The sequence below is a fragment of the Nycticebus coucang genome, chromosome 5, assembly GCF_027406575.1.
Source record: "Nycticebus coucang isolate mNycCou1 chromosome 5, mNycCou1.pri, whole genome shotgun sequence".
In the NCBI taxonomy this organism is placed as follows: Eukaryota; Metazoa; Chordata; class Mammalia; order Primates; family Lorisidae; genus Nycticebus; species Nycticebus coucang.
The window spans coordinates 87,891,593-87,911,817 of record NC_069784.1 but is presented as its reverse complement, the minus strand read 5'-3'; the positions used below and the strand labels follow the sequence as shown (position 1 = coordinate 87,911,817).

The window sequence follows — 20,225 nt, the reverse complement described above, 5'->3', positions numbered from 1 at the left end:
ACACAAAAACAAATACTAAGGTAATGTGTCAAGGGTCAGTTGGTGGACATCCCTCTTAGAGACCTGTATTTTAAGACACAAAGCTGAAAATCTCGAATGAATCTGACTAGTAGGATTTCAGGCAAAATAACAGAAAAGCAAAAAATAAAAATCAGGTTGCATATGTATGTTGGAAGATGAGGTTAACTTTCTAGGTAGCTCATACTGAGTGTGTATAGAGCTCCTTTGGGTAATTTTTGTTTTCTATGGCTTTGCTTCCCCTTTAATGCCTAACTTGAAAATTTTCTAAAAATATCAATGATTGTGGAGATGAGACAGAAGAGTTGTAAGGACATATGACAAAGAGAAAATGGCACTCCAGGGTGTTATGTCTCAAGTAAGAGGTTTTAAACTTAATACTAATATATTATGGTATGTAATAATACATATTAAATCATGTTAAAAAAACAATAAAATCTTACAAGAAACTTGATAATTACAAGTTTGAAACTTACAAGAAGTTTGATAATTCTCTTAAATAAACAGACTACAATAGAACTGTAGTCGCTGGCTAAGCTCCATCAATTTTTTTTAACTCTCTTTGATTTTTTCTCCTGATAGTCTGTTATCCTTTCTGCAGGTCGCTTCTTCAACCCCTTCATTTTCCTGGTTTGTAGTTTGCTTAGGTCTTGTTTCTGCATATGAATCGTTCCATAAGTTGTACCAAAAGTGTCATGGGAGATATTTTTCTTCTTCTTTGGCTAGGAAAAAAGGAAATATATATACATATAAAATATCCATTTAACAACTTTTTACTATCATGAGTCAGTAAAACTCTAGTTTACAGCTATTTTTTTTTTTTTTTTTTATGGAGACAGAGTCTCACTCTATTGCCCTGGGTAGAGTGCCACAACATCATAGCTCATGCAACCTCAACCTCTTGGGCTCAAGCCATCCTCTTGCCTCAGCCTTCCCAGTAGCTGGGACTATAGGCACCTGCTACAATGCCCAGCTCGTTTTTCTACTTTTAGTAGAGAGATGGGGTCTTGCTCTTGCTCAGGCTGATCTTGAAATTCTGAAGTGAGGCAATCCACCTACCTCAGCCTCCCAGAGTGTTAGGATTACAGGCATGAGTCGTCAGCTAACTTAATAACTATTTCCATTAGTGAGTATCCCCTAATGATTGATGCGTATAGCCCTATATGAAACCTCTCTTCTCAACTGAACATACAAATGAACTGGGGATCCTGTCAAAATCCAAAATCTGATTTAGTAGGTCTAGGGTGGGGCTGACGTTCTGCATTTTTTTTTTTTTTTTTTTTGTAGAGACAGTCTCACTTTACCGCCCTTGGTAGAGTGCCATGATGTCACAAGACTCACAGCAACCTCCAGCTCTTGGGCTTCCGCGATTCTCCTGCCTCAGCCTCCCGAGCAGCTGGGACTACAGGCGCCTGCCACAATGCCCGGCTATTTTTTGGTTGCAGTTCAGCCAGGGCTGGGTTTAGAACCCACCACCCTCGGTATATGGGGCCAATGTGGCTCAGTGAGTAGGGCACTGGCCCCATATACTGAGGGTGACATTCTACATTTTTAACAATTCGCAGGTAAACTGTGAGACCACATTTTGAGAAGCAAGATTATAAATTACATTACAAGAGAATTTCCTGTGTTGAGCTTAAGGAATTATGACTATCGTTTCAATCTCTACTGGATTCCAGAGATAACATTTCTACTTGTTTTTTAAAACTACTTAAGAAGTCATCTCTTCTCAAAAAAAAAAGAAGTCATCTCTTCTGTGGTAGACTTTCTAAAATTTTTTTTAAAGTAGAGCCAGGCGTGTTGGGTGGCTCATGCCTGTAATCCCAGCACTTGGGAGGTCAAGGCCAGTGGACTGCCTGAGCTCACAGGTTCCAGACCAGCCTAAGCCAGAGCAAGGCCTCGTCTCTAAAAAATAGCTGAGCATTGTGGCGGGCTATAGTCCCAGTCACTTGGAAGGCTAAGGCAAGAGGATCACTTGACCCAAGAGTTTGAGATTGCTGTGAGCTAAGATGCCACTCTACCAAGGATGACCAAGTGAGATCAGTCTCAAAAAAAAATTTTTTTTTTAAATTTTTAAAGTCAGAACACATTTTATGTACACATGGTTTATACATCCTGTGCTCTAAATCCTTCAGTCTTTATGATGCTATTTTTTTTTTTTTGGCTGAGAATGGCAGTCCTGACTACCAGAAAGCCAAATTGATGTCCAGTTTCTGTAATTCTTATTCATTAACCTTTATAATTGCCTTCTTTGATTTTTTTTCTTCTCTTCCTGGCTCTGAGTAGCTAGTTTTATCTGCTCTGTTGGTCTCTTTACATATTCCTTTAATGTAATACACAAGTCCTTTGTGGAAGTAAGAAAATATATATGGCACCAAGCCTCCAGTCATGTACCTTGAGAGCTTTTGGCATTTTCATAGATAATTTATAAAGGTCATCTGACGCTAGGTGAGTCCTTCTCAAAACTAGATCCAGCGAGGGTCCCATTTCTTCCAATTCAATCCGGGGCGTTCTAAAACCAGATTTCTTCAACAGCAACCTTTATGAAATAAGAAAAAACAAAAATGCTACTTTGACTTTTATAAAAGTCCTCTCACCAAAATATTTTTGTTCAAGGGTATTACATTTCCATAAAATGACATAAGAATGTTTGGAAAAGCTAAGCTACTTAAATATTTTATACATTTAGATATCCTTTGGTTCACTTATTTTTATAATTTTCTTTTCTCTTTTAGAACAAAAGGGTCACACAAATATCAAGCAAATTTTTTAGTATATCCTTTTTCTTTCTTTTTTTTTGAGACAGAGTCTCACTATGTTGCCCTCAGTAGAGTGCCATAGCATCACAGCTCAAATTCTTGGGCTTAAGTGATTCTTTTGCATCAGCCTCCCAAGTAGCTGGGACTACAGGTGCCCGCCCCAACACCTGGCTATTTTTTTGTTGTAGTTGTCATTGTTGTTTAGCAGGCCTAGGCCAGGTTCAAACCTGCCTGCCTCGGTGCATGTGGCTGGTGCCTTCGCCACTGAGCTACGCGCCCCGAACCTATCCTTTTTCTTTTTGAGTTAAGAAGTGGTTTGTTAAAAATCAGAAATAAAGGGCAGCACCTGTGGCTCAGTAAGTAGGGCGCCAGCCCCATATACTGAGGGTGGCAGGTTCAAACCCGACCCCAGCCAAACTGCAACATAAAAATAGCCGGGCGTTGTGGCGGGCACCTGTAGTCCCAGCTACTCGGGAGGCTGAAGCAAGAGAATCGCCTAAGCCCAGGAGTTGGAGGTTGCTGTGAGTTGTGACGCCACGGTACTCTACCCAGGGCGATAAAGTAAGACTCCGTTTCAAAAAAAAAAAAAAGAAGAAGAAGAAAAGAAAATAATGAAATAAAAAACAAAACTAAAAAAAAAAAAAAAAAAAAGAAAGAAATTAGGGACATTATATATAAAATTCCAAATAAAATATTTCTATCACTTAAAGTACTAATTTTCTGCCAAGAAGAAAACTTGCCAGCATTTGGTATGTTTAATGAATTGAGATTACCCAAGCACCACTGACTATTGCCAAAACTCCTCTCAAGTACCTTTTTATTTACTTATTTAAAACTATTTCTCTAAATAGCAGTCATCTACTTTATAGCATAACATTCTTGGAAGCTCCAAATTCAAATGTTGGAAACTCAAACAGCAGACTTAAGGAGCTTTCATCTTAACTAACTAAAAATGATTAGAAAGTCCCTATATCGCATTTCATTGCATTTTACCATATAATTTTATCTTTTTTTTTGAGATAAGAGTTTCACTATGTCACCCTTGGTAGAGTGCCATAGTATCACAGCTCACAGCAACCTCAAGCTCTTGGGTTCAAGTGATTCTCCTGCCTCAGCCTCCCAAGTAGCTGGGACTACAGGTGCCTGCCACAACACCCAGCTATTTTTTTTGTTGCAGTTGTCATTATTACTTAGCTGGCCCAGGCTGGGTTCGAACCCGCCATTCTTGACGCATGTGGCTGGCACCGTAACCACTGTGCTACGGGAGCCAAGCCATATTATTTTACCTTTAATGAAGAAAATAGAAAAACAGAAGCAGTGGTGCTAATCATACTGTGAGAAGTACTAAGTGCCTCTGACTCAATGTAGCAGAGACCAAGCTGGAAATGTACACACACTTGGATGCTCAGCTGGACATAGGCTGGTCAGCCATGGAGCCCATTGGGAAAAAAAAAATAACCCCACGTATGAAATGCTGAACACAGGGTGGTGCCTGTGGCTCAGTGGGTAGGGCGCCAGCCCCATATACCGAGGGTGGTGGGTTCAAGCCCAGCCCCAGCCAAACTGCAACAAAAAAATAGCCGGGCGTTGTGGCGAGCGCCTGTAGTCCCAGTTACTCGGGAGGCTGAGGCAAGAGAATCGCTTAAGCCCAGGAGTTGGAGGTTGCTGTGAGCTGTGTGATGCCACGGCACTCTACTGAGGGCGATAAAGTAAAACTCTGCCTCTACAAAAAAAAAAAAAAAAAAAAAAAAAAAAAAGAAATGCTGAACACAAATGGTTGCACAAACAGCACAACTAAACAGAAGACGCTGTCAACACTGAGCTGACAGGTCAACACATACTCCAAAGGCTGAATCTCAATACAAAGAAAGGCACTTTGTGGGTGGCGCCTGTGGCTCAGTGGGTAGGGCGCTGGCCCCATATACCAAGGGCGGCAGGTTCAAACCCGGCCCCAGCCAAACTGTAACAAAAAGTAGCTGGGCATTGTGGCAGGCACCTATAGTCCCAGCTACTCGGGAGGCGAGCTGTGACACCATGGCACTCTACCAAAGGCAACAAAGCGAGACTCTGTCTTTTAAAAAAAAAGAAAAAGAAAGGCACTTTCCAATAGTCAGTGTATTCACTGGGAAAGTGAAGGCTCTACCAGCCAATGCCACATTTACCCCAAAAGGTACAGTTATAGCATGTCATCAGCTCTTTAATAAAAGCAGAATCAGCGTGTTCGGACCGATTTGTGCGGGAAGGAGTAAAAGGCCTAGACTGGAGGGAGGGGGTATAATGAAATGAGCCACTAAATCTTCTCATTCTTTTTAGAAAATTCCATTTTTAGTTTTAGGGTTTTCAGATTTGCTTTGGCTGACCTACAACTTGTAGTGTAGTGCTCTTAGTCCAGCCAAGAACAATGAAGAAAAAATGCATAAATAAAGCTAGGGAGGGTTAGTGTTCCAGGTTCAGAGAGAGTACAGCATCAGATGTGCTGGGGCCCTCAAAACATGGTTTCAGAGGCACCACTGAGCTGGAGAACCACAAAACCGAGGACCAGCACAGAGCTGGCTGCACTGTTGCTATCTTGCAAACTCTCCAATAAAACGTCTGGCCAAACCTTATTTCTAAGTTTGAGCTCTATAAAACAGCCACACTAAAATGTTAGCCCTGAGGGATGAGAAAAACATGGTAAGAAAAGCACTTACTTATAGCTTCGAAAGTAAATCTTCCCATTCAGTGAAGTGAAGTGCAGAACATACTCTAATCCAGCCAGGCGGATATTTGATACTGTGGGTCCTCTGAAAAAATCTTAAGAAATACATTAAGTCGTTAAAAAAAAAGAAAAAGAGCTTTTAGAATTCAGTTATAAAGAATGAGCATTCTGAATGCTGGTTTATGACAGTATCTAAAAAGGTAAGATAGGTAGCACAAGAAAGGATCCCTGAAAAATGTCTGAAGGTCTCACCCCTCAACCACTTTATCTCCTGACTTTATTTCTGCACTCACTTCCTAAGATATGTAATTTTTCAGTTTTAAGGTTCTCCCTCTAAACCAATGCTCGGCATAGAAGAACAATATTTATCATGAATATTAACTTAAAAAAGTAAATACGAGCATGAAATTTTAATCTACAAGAACAATGGGTAATTATGAGAAATTTCTATAAAAATGGCTGTTGCAAGTTTATTAAATCAAAATTAATTTATCCATGTATTTATTTACTTAGCATGAGAGTTAGAGTGAGCCTCTGTCATCTAGACTGGAGTGCAGTGGTGTGATCACAGCTCACTGCAGCCCTCAAATCCTGGGCCTAAGCAATCCTCCTGCCTCAGCCTCCTGAGCAGCTGCACTACAGGTTTGAGCTCCAACAAACCTCAAAAAAATTTTTTTTAGAGATGGAGTCTTGCTATGTTGCTCAGGCCTCTGCCTTTATTATTTTTATTGTAGTTGTTGTTTTTATGAGGGAAGCAAGCAAGAAAAAACTTTAAAAGTAACCATTACACGAGCAAAGGATGACAAACTTTATATAAACTGTCAAACCCAAAAGGAACCCTGGGGGTGGCACCTGTGGCTCAGTGGGTAGGGCGCCAGCCCCATATACCAAGGATGGTGGGTTCAAACCTGGCCCCAAACTACAACAGAAGAAATAGCCGGGCGTTGTGGCAGGCGCCTGTAGTCCCAGCTACTCGGGAGGCTGAGGCAAGAGAATCGCTTCAGCCCAGGAGTTGGAGGTTGCTGTGAGCTGTGATGCCACAGCACTCTAGCGAGGGTGATAAAGTAAGACTCTGTCTCTAAAAAAATAAAAAAAGGTTAACTAAAATTAAAAAGAATGGTCCATTAAGTACTGGCAAGGAGACGACCAACTAGAGTTCTCTCTTATTTTTTAAATGGAGACAGAATCTCACTATGTTGCCCTTGGCAGAGTGCCGTGGTGTCACAGCTCACAGCAACCTCAAATTCTTAGGCTTAAGCGATTCTCCTGCCTCAGCCTCCCCAGTGGCTGGGACTACTGGTGCCCGCGACAACGCCTGGCTATTTTTTGTTATTGTTGTCATTGTTGTGTAGCAGGCCCAGGCTGGGTTCGAACCTGCCAGCCTCGGTGTATGTGCCTGGTGCCATAACCACTCTGCTACGGGCACCAAGCCCAACTAGAGTTCTTATACACTGCTGATAGGAATATAAAATGGTACACCATGAGTCTTACCCAAATTGAGAACAATTTGGTAGCTTCCTACAATGTTAAATGCACACCATTCAAATAACCATTCCATTCCTAGGATTTGTATATAAATGTATACAGCAGCTCTACCTGTAACAGCCCAATTGTGGGATCAACCTAAATATCCATGAGATGAGTAAACAGATTTGGAACAGCTACGTGTACAGTATTTCTCATAAAAAGAAATGAGCTATTGGGGCGGCACCTGTGACTCAGTGAGTGGGGCGCCGGCCCCATATGCCAAGGGTGGTGGGTTCAAACCCAGCCCCGGCCAAACTGCAACAACAAAAAAATAGCCGGGCGTTGTGGCGGGTGCCTGTAGTCCCAGCTGCTCGGGAGGCTGAGGCAAGAGAATCACATAAGCCCAAGAGCTGGAGGTTGCTGTGAGCCGTGTGACGCTACGGCACTCTACCGAGGGCAGTAAAGTAAGACTCTGTCTCTACAAAAAAAAAAAAAAAAAAGAAATGAGCTATTGATACACAGCAACATGGATGAATCTCAAATAATATTGAGTGAAAAAAGTTAGGCCAAAAAAGCACATGCTATGGAATTCTATTTATCTAAAATTGTACAAAATGCAAACTAATCTGTGGTAACAGAAAGCAGATCAATGTTTGCTTTGGATGAAGAAATAGGATAGATTACGAAGGGGCACGGAATCTTGAAGAGTGATGTAACAGTTCTGTATTTTGATTGCAGTAGTGTTTTCTTGGATTTCCAGCCTCCAAAACTATGAGAAAATACATTTTTGTGTGGTTCAAGCCATCACCTTTGGTATTATATTACAGCAATGTGAGCAACTAACATAATTATCTTTTTAGGGCTATGGAGAGGATTAAATTTAATAAATCACTTGACCCAATTTACACTAGTTACTTTCATTAATACATATTTTTCTTTCTCTTTTTTTTTTAGAGACAGAGTGACTTTACTGCCCTTGGTAGAGTGCCGTGGTGTCACACAGCTCACAGCAACCTCCAACTCCTGGGCTTAGGTAATTCCCTTGCCTCAGCCTCCCTAATAGTTGGTGCCCGCCACAACGCCCGGCTATTTTTTTGTTGCAGTTAGGCCAGGGCAGGGTTTGAACCCACCACCCTCTGTACATGGGGCCAGCGCCCTACTCACTGAGCCACAGGCGCTGCCCAAATACATATTTTTCAAATAACATAAGAATTAGAAAATTAGAAAGGTTAAAAAAATAATTAAAACAATGACACTGATGTAGCTATGACTGCCAGTATAAATAAAGGTAATGAAGGGACAGGGCGAGGTGGTTTCATGGCTGTAATCCCAGCACTGGAGACACAGGGGAGAGGACTGCTTGAGGCCAGGAGTTTGAGACCAGCTCAAACATAGCAAGACCCAATCTCTATAAAAAATTAAAACAGCCACATTGGGGATTATATTAGCCACAAATCTACGTAATATTTAAGAAAGCAAAATGGAAGCAAAATTCAAGATGAGGGTGTTGCCTGTGACTCAGTGAGTACAGTGCTGGCCCCATATACCAAGGGTGGCGGGTTCGAACCTGGCCCTGGCCAAACGGCAACAAAAACTAGCCAGGCATTGTGGCGGGCACCCATGGTCCCAGCTATTTGGGAGGCTCAGGCCAGAAATCACCTAAGTCCCAGGGCTGGAGGTTGCTGTGAGCTGTGATGCCATGGCACTCTGCCGAGGGTGACAAAGTGAAACTCAGTCTCTAAAAAAAAAAAAAAAAAACAAATTCAAGATAAACAAAATGGGTATCTTGCATGAAAATACTGACATTAAGAAAGTCTACTTTTCTTCTTGGTCAATTACTAAAATGAAAGGAACTTCCTAGAAGGAAGAAAGCCCTTGATAAATGTCTGTCCCTGCTGATCTATGATATTTCATATGCAAAGAGGCAGCTGCCTGTCTTCTTGTTTATGAAGTTGAAAGCCCAACCTCCCTTGGAGCCCTCCAGTCTCATTCCATGCTTCTACATTCTGCTTCTGTCCTGATTCCTTTTTTCACTCACTTTCCCTCACTGCTGCAGTATTCAGTCACTCCTGCCATCTAGTGGAAGCACGAGATAATGAGAAGGTGGGGATGAGAAGGACTGGGTGTGGTGGCTCACACACCTATAACCCTAGCACTTTGGGAGGCTGAAGCAGGAGGATCATTTGAGGCCCAGGAGTTGGAGAGCAGCCAGAGCAAGAGTGAGACTATCTTCAAGAAAATACAGAAAAATTAGGCTGGGCGCCAGTAGTTCAGTGCTTAGGGCACCAGCCATATGCTTCGGGCTGATGGATTCGAACCCATCCGGGGCCTGCTGAACAAAAAAAAAAAATAGCCAGGCACTGGGCCAGGCGCCTATAGTCCCAGATACTAGGGAGGCTGAGGCAAGAGAATTGCTTAAGCCCAAGAGTTTGAGATTGCTGTGAGCTGTGACGCCACAGAACTCTACTGAGGGCGACATAATGAGACTCTGTCTCAAAAAAAAAAAAAAAAAAAAAAAGAAGGGCGGCGCCTGTGGCTCACTGAGTAGGCGCCGGCCCCATATGCCGAGGGTGGCGGGTTAAAGCCCAGCCCCGGCCAAACTGCAACAAAAAAATAGCCGGGCGTTGTGGTGGGCGCATGTAGTCCCAGCTGCTCGGGAGGCTGAGGCAGGAGAATCGCGTAAGCCCAAGAGTTAGAGGTTGCTGTGAGCCGTGTGACACCATGGCACTCTACCCGAGGGCAGTACAGTGAGACTCTGTCTCTACAAAAAAAAAACCAAAAAAAACACTAACAAATGCTGGTTAGCAAAAAAAAAAAAAAAAAGAATGAAAAAAGAATAAGTTACTTAAACAATGTCAGGAGAGGCTTGTGAGAAGGAAGCACTGTATGTAAAGCATCTAGCATATGCTGGTACTTCAGATGATGATAATAGTGGAGGAAAAGGAATCAGGGGGTCAGTGAGGGTTTCCTGCGAAAGAAACTTGATCTGAAACTTGAAAGAATGGTAGAAACTAATGACCTTTTTTTTTTTTTTTTTGAGACAGTCTCGCTTTGTCGCCCTCAGTAGAGTTCTATGGCGTCACAGCTCACAGCAACCTCAAACTCTTGGGTTCAAGCTATCCCCTTGCCTCAGCCTGCCAAGTAGCTGGGACAACAGGCGCCTGCCACAACACATGACTATTTTTTAGAGATGAGGTTTCGCTCTGGCTCAGGCTGGTGGTGAACTCTTGAGCTCAGGCAATCCACCTGCCTCAGCCTCCCAGAGTGCTGGGATTACAGTGCCCTGTAATGAGTGAGCCACCGCACCTGGCCTAACAAACCATTTTTTTTAATGGAAAAAAGAAGGAAATTGGAGACGAAGAAGGCAAGTTGTATTGGGGTCATATTGTGAAAGGCCTTGTAGGACATACAAGAAAACCAATACAGGGTCAGGTGCGATGGCTCACACCTACAATCCCAACACTCTGGGAGGCTGAGGTGGATGGATTGCTTGAGCTCACAAGTTCAAGACCAGCCTAAGCAAAAAGCAAGACCCTGTCTCTACTAAAAATAGAAAAACTGAGGCAACAGGATCACTTAAGCCCAGGAGTTGGAGGTTGCTGTGAGCTATGACCCCAGGGTGACAGATTGAGAATCTGTCTCAAAACAAACAAACAAACAAAACAATAGAGGTTTCTGAGTTGGAAGTGATGATGCATCGCATTCTTGAAAGTTCTACTTTTCATTTCCTAAATTTAAAATAATGATGCCAGTAATGGTAAGAAACGGATGCAAGGGCGGCGCCTGTGCCTCAGTCGGTAAGGCGCCAGCCCCTTATACCGAGGGTGGCGGGTTCAGAACCCGGCCCCGGCTGAACTGCAACCAAAAAATAGCCGGGCGTTGTGGCAGGCGCCTGTAGTCCCAGCTACTCGGGAGGCTGAGGCAAGAGAATCGCTTCAGCCCAGGAGTTGGAGGTTGCTGTGAGCTGTGTGATGCCACGGCACTCTACCGAGGGTGATAAAGTGAGACTCTGTCTCTATAAAAAAAGAAACGGATGCAAGCACTTAACACATTGTAAAGCACTCTACAAACAGATGATACCTACGTTACTAATGCATCAAAAATAATCACCTACAGAGCATGAAAGCCCCTTTAACTTTACAAGACAGGTACCTTCCTTCTGAAGGTGGGGAGAAAATAACAAAAAGGGAAAAAAGAAGAGATCCAAAAGGAAAAAAGAGAAAGTTACACGCCTAGTGTAGAGTAGCAAAGTGCCACCAATGTCAGTCTTAGACTGCCTACCTCAGCTACCTTGCAGATAATAAATACTAAAATAGCAGGCTAAGCATCATAGCTCACACCTAATATCCTAGTACTTTGGGAAGCCATGGAGGGAGAATGGCTTAAGCCCAGGAGTTCAAGACCCACCTGAGTGACATAGCAAGAACCTGTCTCTACAAAATAATTAAAAAAATTAGCCAGGCCTGACTGCAGGCCTACAGTCCCAGCTACTCAAGAGGCTGAGGCAGGAGGATTGCTTAAGCCTACAAGCTTAAGCCTACAGTGAGCTATGATTAAACCACTGTACTCTAGCCAGGACAACAGAGTAAGACACTGTTTCTCAAAAAAAAAAGGAAAAGAAAAAACTTACCAATAAGAAGATTTTTTAATCTTCTATAGTCTTCTGTTAAATCAAAATCATCACCAGCAAATATTAACATGGGTTTTGTTCCCTCTGGACATTTACTGTTCTAGGAAATTAAAAGAAAATATAATTATATGATTATCAAAGTCTAAACTGTTTATATGCTGATTTTAAATAAGTCAATGCTCATATACGGTAATTTATTAACTGTTCTAAAATTATATCTGCAAATACTGATTTTAGACTTAAAAACAGAGGTAGGATTTTTAAGCTTACAGATTGCTTGGGTTTTTTTTTTTTTGAGACAGAGTATCACTCTGTCGCTTTTGGTAGAGTACTATGGCATCACAGCTCACAGCAACCTCAAACTCTTGGGCTCATGTAATCCTCTTGCCTTAGCCTCCTGAGTAGCTGGGACTACAGGCACCTGCCACGATGTCCGGCTATTTTTTTTTTTTTTTTAGAAACGGGGTCTCACTTGTGCTCAGGGATTACAGGCATGAGCCAGTGCACTGAATCAAATGTTTCTACTTTTAGAAGAGATGGGGTCTGAGAAACATTATAATTTTATACAAGCTACAGAAAGTCTGAGCCAATCGTTATTCAGAGGGGTTGAAGCTTTTACTATAAAAAAATGTTTGCCCAGTTTTAGATTTTTTTTTTAATCTCAATTAGAATGTGAGGTGAGTAATCAGCGGATTTAAAAGTCACTGAAGGGCGGCGCCTGTGGCTCAGTGAGTAGGGCGCCGGCCCCATATGCCGAGGGTGGTGGGTTCAAACCCAGCCCTGGCCAAACTGCAACAACAAAAAAATAGCCAGGCGTTGTGGCGGGCGCCTGTAGTCCCAGCTGCTCCGGAGGCTGAGGCAAGAGAATCACATAAGCCCAAGAGCTGGAGGTTGCTGTGAGCCGTGTGACGCCACGGCACTCTACCGAGGGCAGTAAAGTGAGACTGTCTCTACAAAAAAAAAGAAGTCACTGAAGAAGAAAAAAATCAAATAGAAAAAAATTCTTTAACTGAGAGATTAATTTATGGAGGAAGGTGAATATGCAAACAACATCAAAAACCAAGGAGACCTGACAAACAAGAAAGGTTTTGTGGTCCAGGCTTCAGCCTCCCAAGTCAGCTGGGATTACAGGTACACACCACAACACCCAACTAGTTTTTCTATTTTTAGTAGAGATGGGGTCTCACTCCGGCTCAGACTGGTCTCGAACGCCGAGCTCAAGCAATCCACCTGCCTTGGCCTCCCAGAGTGCTAGGATTACGGGTGTGAGCCACCGTGCCTGGCCTATGGTCCAGTTTTGAAATTGCACAGTGACAAGTGTTTCACTGCTTTGGAAGTGAATTAGAACAGGGAGAAGGGCTGGCATCAGCCAGTGCTCACGCCCACAGAGCTGGGGACCGAGCTGGCAGTAGTGGTAAAGGTCAAATGCAGACATGCTGCCCATCTCCAGGAATTCCTGCAACCCCAGAGAGAAACTGTCAGTATGATGGCTTCCGCTGTAATCAAGCATCAACAGCTTCCGCACTTTATAGAACACTTACTAATACACTGTCTTCGCTGATAGGCATTTTCATACATACTGTCTCATTTGATATAGGCTTGTTTTATACATCATCGCAACTGAGGGTCAAGGAAGTCACTGACTTGTCAGGTCACAAATGGACAAGACAGGCCTCAAACTGAAATGTTCTCTCTAAATCCAATCTCAGGCCAGTGTTCTGCCTGTACCTGAGGAAGCTGGGGTGACTGCCTAAATAACTGGGATCTGCTAAGAGCCTATTTCAAACCCACAGGATAAAGATATTTATTTTAGGAATTCTACCAAAGTTGGAAAGTATATCCCCCTTTTAAAGGGAGACTGGGAAAAGGAGGGATAACGTACATAGCTAATTCAACTAGACCATGAGCCTCAAAAAGCCATCAACTGAGAACAATTACATAAACTTGGCATTAAAACAAGATCCCTTCTCTCAAAGCCTTTGAGTCCTAATCTTGGTTATATTCACCATGTGTGACTCTGGATCACCAGTGAAACCCCTCAGGGACTTGATCTATGAATCTATGTAATAGGGAAAATCATTTTGGCCTTGCACAAGGAAGCACAAGGTTTGGGTGAAATGATAAATGAGAGAAGCAGAGTTCTAGGGGAACAAGAGCCAAATTTGGACCCAGAAGCTGAGTTTGAACACTCTCTGCCTTTCTGAAACTATTTTTATGCCAGGCATGGTGGCTGATGCCTGTAATCACTTGGAGAAGTGGAGGCAGAAGGATCACTTAAGGACAGGAGTTGCCAGCCTGGGCAACATAGCAAGATTCTGTCTCTACATTAAAAAAAATAAAATAAAATAAAATAGGGGTGGCGCCTGTGGCTCAAAGGAGTAGGGCATCGGCCCCATATGCCAGAGGTGGTAGGTTCAAACCCAGCCCCGGCCAAAAACTACCAAAAAAAAAAAAAGAAAAGAAAATAGCTGGGCATGGTGGCATATGCCTATAGTCACAGCTACTTAGGAGACTGAGGCAGGAGGATCATTGGAGCCCAGAAGCTTGAGATTTCAGTTAGCTATGATGACACTACCATACTCTACGCACTTTAGCCCAGGCAACAGAGCAAGACTGTCTCAAATAAACAAAAACTATTCTTCCTACTATTTAGCACTTTCTATTTCACAATCTCCTTCAAACAAAGGAGACACAAGATGCATAAAGTAACCAAGGGGATATGAAGCTGCAATTTGGTGGCTAATAGCCCAAATACCACAAGATTAATCAGAGCTTTGAACAGGGCTCAATTTGAAAATTCTACTGATATTTCCAAGGTTCTATAATATAGGTGTGCTAATTCAGAGAGAAAGAACAGCATTTAAACTATAGCCTAAACAAGAATTACCAAGTACACTAAACGCCACAGGATCTGCATGTGTTATTATACACTATAAATATATCCTTCTTTTTAAAATAAATGTAAATAGTCAGGCATGGTGGCTCATGCCTGTAATCCTAGCACTCTGGGAGGTCGATGTGGGCGGACTGCCTGAGATCATGAGTTTGAGACCAGCCTGAGCCAGAGCGAGATTCCATCTCTAAAAATAGCTGGGTGTTGTGGTGGTCGCTTACAGTTCCAGCTACTCAGGAGGCTGAGGCAAGAGGATTGCTTGAGTCCAAGAGTTTGAGGTTGCTGTGAGCTATGATGCCATAGCACTCTGCCAAGGGTAACAGACTCTCTCTCTCAAAAAAAAAAAAATTTTTTTTTAATTTAATTTAAAAATGGAAAATAAAAAAATAAAGGTAAAATAAAATTTTATTTTTATCTTAGAAAATGCCAAAATAAAAACAAAGTCCTTTATCTATAAAACTCTACAAGAACTCTTCACCACAAGATGTCACTCTTGGCCAAGTACAGCATTACAAACTGCTTTTCCTTGTTATTAGCAGTACCTTCTTACCTTAATGTCTTTTAGAGAGACAAACTTTTCAATACCTAATTCAATCATATCCAGCACATGATAGTCATACATACGACCTAGAAGAAAAATGCATTTTTAAGTCTGTATTTTTTCCAAATAGCCATGTACCCACCCATGTGCCCTTTCCCCTACATGTGCCCATTTATATCTGTATGTTCATAGTGTTCTAATGTCTGCCTCTTCCCTTCCTCCCTATACACCCCAAAACATGCCCTCTTTCTTAAATTTTCAACTCTCCCTTGAAGAGACCTTTCGGACAGTCATGGAAAGGATCTGAAGAGATTTAGCCCACCTCCTTTACTTTAAAACTAGAATAAATGAAGACCCTAGAGAGGAAAGGGCTTGCCTAAGCCAGTAAGCATGCCAGACCAAATCTTACTAGACCAGCAAAGGGTTTTTTCTTTGTTTTTTTGAGACAGAGTCTCACTGTTTTCCAGGCTAAAGTGCTGTGATCAGCCCAGCTCACAGAAGCCTCCTGGGCTTTAGCAATCTTCCTGCCACAGCCCCCAAGTAGCTGGGAGTACAGACAAGTACCACAACACCCAGCTAATTTTTCTATTTTTAGTAGAAGCAGGGTCTTACTCTGGCTCAGGCTGGTCTCAAACTTCTGACTTGAAGCAATCCTTCTGACTAGGCCTCCCAGACTGCTAGGATTATAGGCATAAGCTACTGCACCTGGCCAGGGCTCTTTTTCAAATATATTTCCTCAATAGATATCAATTAGGAAAGGGTGAATTTATGTGGGTAGACACGATACTTTGTTTTTTTCTAACTCTAATATTGATTAAATATTGATTTTTTCTTTATTTTTATTAAATCATAGCTGTGTACATTAATGCAATCATGGGGTACAATCTGCTCGTTTTATATACAATTTGAAATGTTTTCATCAAAGTGGTTAACATAGCTTTCACGGCATTTTCTTAGTTGTCTTGTTAAGACATTTATATTCTACACCTAGTAAATTTCACGTGTACCCTTGTAAGATGCCCTGTAGGTGTGGTCCCATAAATTTCATTTTTTGAAGACAGAGTCTTACTCTGTCACCCAGTGATGTCACCCAGAGCACAGTGATGCAATCATAGCTCACAGCACCCTCAGACTCTTGGGCTCCTGAGCTCAAGTGATCCTCCTGTTTCATCTACCCAAGAAGCTGGGAATACTGTATCGGCACATGCCACCTCCTTAAAAAAACTTTTTTTTGATTGAGACAGGATCTCACTATGTTGCCCAGGCTGGTTTCAAACACCTGGCGTCAAGTAATCCTCCCACCTCAGCCTCCTACAGTGCTGGGACTATAGTTGTGAGCCACCACACCTGGCTATATTTCACATTAGACGAAATATCTACAACTTGAGGTAGGGTAATTTTTCCCCCCAATTCCAGTGGACGCATGATTACAGGCGAGCTCAGAGACACTCAGAGCCAGCACAAGGTGACTGTGGTGCATCTACAATTCAGGAAGGATACTGACAGCCCCAAAAGCCACACTTCCAACAGACAAAAGACAATGCTGTTCTAAGAAACCTGAATAGACCTGGCACAGTGGCTGACACTGTTATCCTATAATCCTAGCACTCTGGGAGGCGGAGGCGGGTGGACTGCTTGAGCTCAGGAGTTTGAGACCAGCGTAAGCAAGAGGCAAGACCCCATCTCTAAAAATAGCCGGGTGGGCTTGGCGCCTGTAGCTCAGTGGCTAGGGTACTGGCCACATCCACCAGGGCTGGCAGGTTCTAACCCAGCCAGGGCCTGCCAAACAACGACGACAACAAAAACAAACACAAAAATGGCCAGCGTTGTGGCAGGCGACTATGGTCACAGCTACTTGGGAAGCTGAGGCAAGAGAATGGCTTAAGCCCAAGAGTTTGAGGTTGCTGTGAGCTGTGATGCCATAGCATTCTACTGGGGTGACATAGTAAGACTCTGTCTCAAAAAAATAAATAAAAACTAAAATAAAAAACAGCCAGGTGTTGTGGTAGGCACCTGTCGTCCCGGCTACTCAGGAGGCTCAAGCAAGAGTCTGAGGTTGCTGTGCACTATGACGCTGTGGCACTCCACTGAAGGCGACAGAGTGAGATTCTGTCTCAAAGAAGAAAAAGAAGAAACTTGAACTGAGGAACTCTCATCTTCTTTCTTACTATGTTAGAGTTCCCTGCATTGGTAAGGTAATACTTATACACCATTCTTTACATGGAGACTGCCAAGAAAACAATTTTTACTCATGTCACAAGGTTCAAAATAAAACTAAAACTTACAACTAAAAATAAAACTAGGCAGAGCCTGTGGCTCAGTGAGTAGGGCACTGGCCCCATATACCGAGGGTGGCAGGTTCGAACCTGGCCCCGGCCAAACTGCAACAAAAATAGCCGGGCATTGTGGCGAGTGCCTGTAGTCCCAGCTACTCAGGGGGCTAAGGCAAGAGAATCGCCTAAGCCCAAGAGCTGGAGGTTGCTATGAGTTGTGACACCACAGCACTCTACCAAGGGTGACAAAGTAAGACTCTGTCTCTAAAAAAATAAAATACAATAAAAATAAAAATAAACAAAACCCTGCCAAGCTAGTTTAAAGTTACTGAGTTGAGGATTCAGTTTACTCCTGATTCTTCAACACCATCAGTTAATCTGAGACGTGGAGCTGAATATAACATTAAAAAGTAAATTTTACTTACCTATTACTAGATTATTTGGCCGCTTCTTATTATGGCAACCAAACATGAATAAAGAACAATCTGACTTCTTTGAAAAGAATTCCTATAAAACCAAAGAAATCTCATTCAGTTAATGCATAAATGTAAAAACCTGAAGGTCTTACCTCTGAACTTAGAAAATGTTTATCAGTTTTTTCCACTGGAAGTTAATGAAGACTTAACAAACTACACAGGATAATACTGAAGAATTCAAACTACTTGGGCAGCACCTGTGGCTCAAAGGAGTAGGGCGCTGGCCCCATATGCCGTAGGTGGCGGGTTCAAACCCAGCCCCAGCCAAAAACTGCAAAAAAAAAAAAAAAAGAATTCAAACTACTTTATTTTTGGCTTTTTATTTCAAATTTTCTTTTTTTTTATTTTTTTGTAGAGACAGAGTCTCACTTTATGGCCCTCGGTAGAGTGCTGTGGCATCACACAGCTCACAGCAACCTCCAACTCCTGGGCTTAAGCGATTCTCTTGCCTCAGCCTCCCGAGTAGCTGGGACTACAGGCGCCCACCACAACGCCCGGCTATTTTTTGGTTGCAATTTGGCTGGGGCTGGGTTTGAACCCGCCACCCTTGGTATATGGGGCCGGTGCCTTACCGACTGAGCCACATGCACCGCCCTATTTCAAATTTTCTAATTGAGGGTACACCTAGGGAAAAGATTTATATTTAAAGACAAAAAAATGTGAAAACGATTAAGTTACTAAGTAAAGTAAGACCGTTTATTTTCAGTTACACAGTCATTTTGGAACAGCACACAGAGTGTTTCACTTGCTGAAGAAACCCCTTTATTCACAGTACATTACCGTTATACCACCATTGATGGCACACATGAATATACAGGGGACCTACATAAATTTGTCAGTATGGTGTTTTGGATGTTTATAACTGAATTCATGAGTTTACTTTTCAAACTGCATCCACGCAAGAATCATGCCCTAGACTCTACATACACCCCAGCTGGAAGCAGTTCCACGCTGTGCACCTGGAGAGACTGACTGACAGCTCTGTGATGTTCCTACCTGCAAGAGACATCTTCTCCCTCTGGCTCTCAGAAGTACTAACTTCCATTACAGAGGGAAGAATAGTGGAAATACGACTAGGTACGGGGTTTCAATCCTAGACAGCTCGTTCTACACTATGTCTATACTTTCTGCATCCCACATACTTTACTGAGATCACCAATCTCGGCACAAAAATTATGGATTCAACATGTTCTAGTCCAAAAATCAGTTGGAAAGCCTCCTACATTAACCACAACAAAGAAGTTAAAGAACAATGAAATAGTCATAATCCTCAACTGTTCTTTACTGGTTATAAGACTCTTTGAAGTGTGGGCCCCTAGTCTGGTTATCATCCATTCCAGTATCTACGCAGAAGCATATGGTGCAAACAACTACCAGTGCCCATCCCCTCCCATGTGGAGGACACAGAGTCAGAAGGTCTAGGAATTCAGGCTCTGCCACTTACTAGGGTATCTGGACAAATTAACTTTATTATCAAGGACAATAATACCACCTGCAAAAGCCTGAGAGGGAACCATGAGATTTCACATGTAAACATGGTTTATACAGTGTCTGACACAAAGTATTCAAACTGCATCCATGCAAGAATCACACAATAACAAAATATTCAAAAAATATTTTTTTCAATGTCTAAATCAATGGATATGATTTCTTAAAAAATTTTTAACATTCCTGGCCATACATGGTGGCTCATGCCTATAATCCTAGAAGTCTGGGAGGCTAAAGTAGCAACTGAATTGCTTGAGCTACAAAGTTAGAGACCAGCCTGAGTAAGAGGGAGATGCCATCTCTACTAAAAAAAAAAAAATTCCAGCCTCAGCAAGAGCAAGACCCCATCTCTACTAAGAAATAGAAACAGGGGCAGCGCCTGTGGCTCAGTCGGTAAGGCGCTAGCCCCATATACCAAGGGTGGCGGGTTCAAACCCGTCCCCGCTGAACTGCAACCAAAAAAAAAAAAAAAAAAAATAGCCGGGCGTTGTGGCGGGCGCCTGTAGTCCCAGCTACTCAGGAGGCTGAGGCAAGAGAATCACTTACGCCCAGGAGTTGGAGGATGCTGTGAGCTGTGTGAGGCCACGGCACTCTACCCAGGGCCATAACATGAGACTCTGTCTCTACAAAAAAAAAAAAAAAAAAAGAAATAGAAACAAACGGGCGGCACCTGTGGCTCAGTCGGTAGGGCGCCGGCCCCATATACCGAGGGTGGCGGGTTCAAACCCGGCCCCGGCTGAACTGCAACCAAAAAATAGCCAGGCGTTGTGGCGGGCGCCTGTAGTCCCAGCTACTCAGGAGGCTAAGGCAAGAGAATCGCTTAAGCCCAGGAGTTGGAGGTTGCTGTGAGCTGTGTGAGGCCACAGCACTCTACCGAGGGCCATAAAGTGAGACTCTGTCTCTACAAAAAAAAAAAAAAAAAATTAAAAATAAATATATAAAAAAAAAGAAATAGAAACAAACAACAACGACAAAAAAAAAA

The 20,225-nt window shown here is 42.6% G+C and overlaps 1 protein-coding gene across 4 annotated transcripts in view; it reads right to left on the bottom strand.

The window, feature by feature from the left end:
- Nucleotides 1-551: 551 nt before the first annotated feature.
- The window catches only part of RPF2 (ribosome production factor 2 homolog), a 31,576-nt gene continuing 11,902 nt past the window's right edge, over nt 552-20,225 (bottom strand). For all 4 annotated transcript variants that reach the window (XM_053592681.1, XM_053592684.1, XM_053592683.1 and 1 more), the window contains 6 exons: nt 17,705-17,786; nt 15,016-15,092; nt 11,573-11,672; nt 5,468-5,570; nt 2,413-2,557; nt 552-740 (listed from right to left, as the gene is read on the bottom strand). In XM_053592681.1, the coding sequence (XP_053448656.1) occupies nt 561-740; nt 2,413-2,557; nt 5,468-5,570; nt 11,573-11,672; nt 15,016-15,092; nt 17,705-17,786 (687 nt within the window). In that variant the 3' untranslated portion in view covers nt 552-560. The remainder of the gene's footprint in view (nt 741-2,412; nt 2,558-5,467; nt 5,571-11,572; nt 11,673-15,015; nt 15,093-17,704; nt 17,787-20,225) is intronic.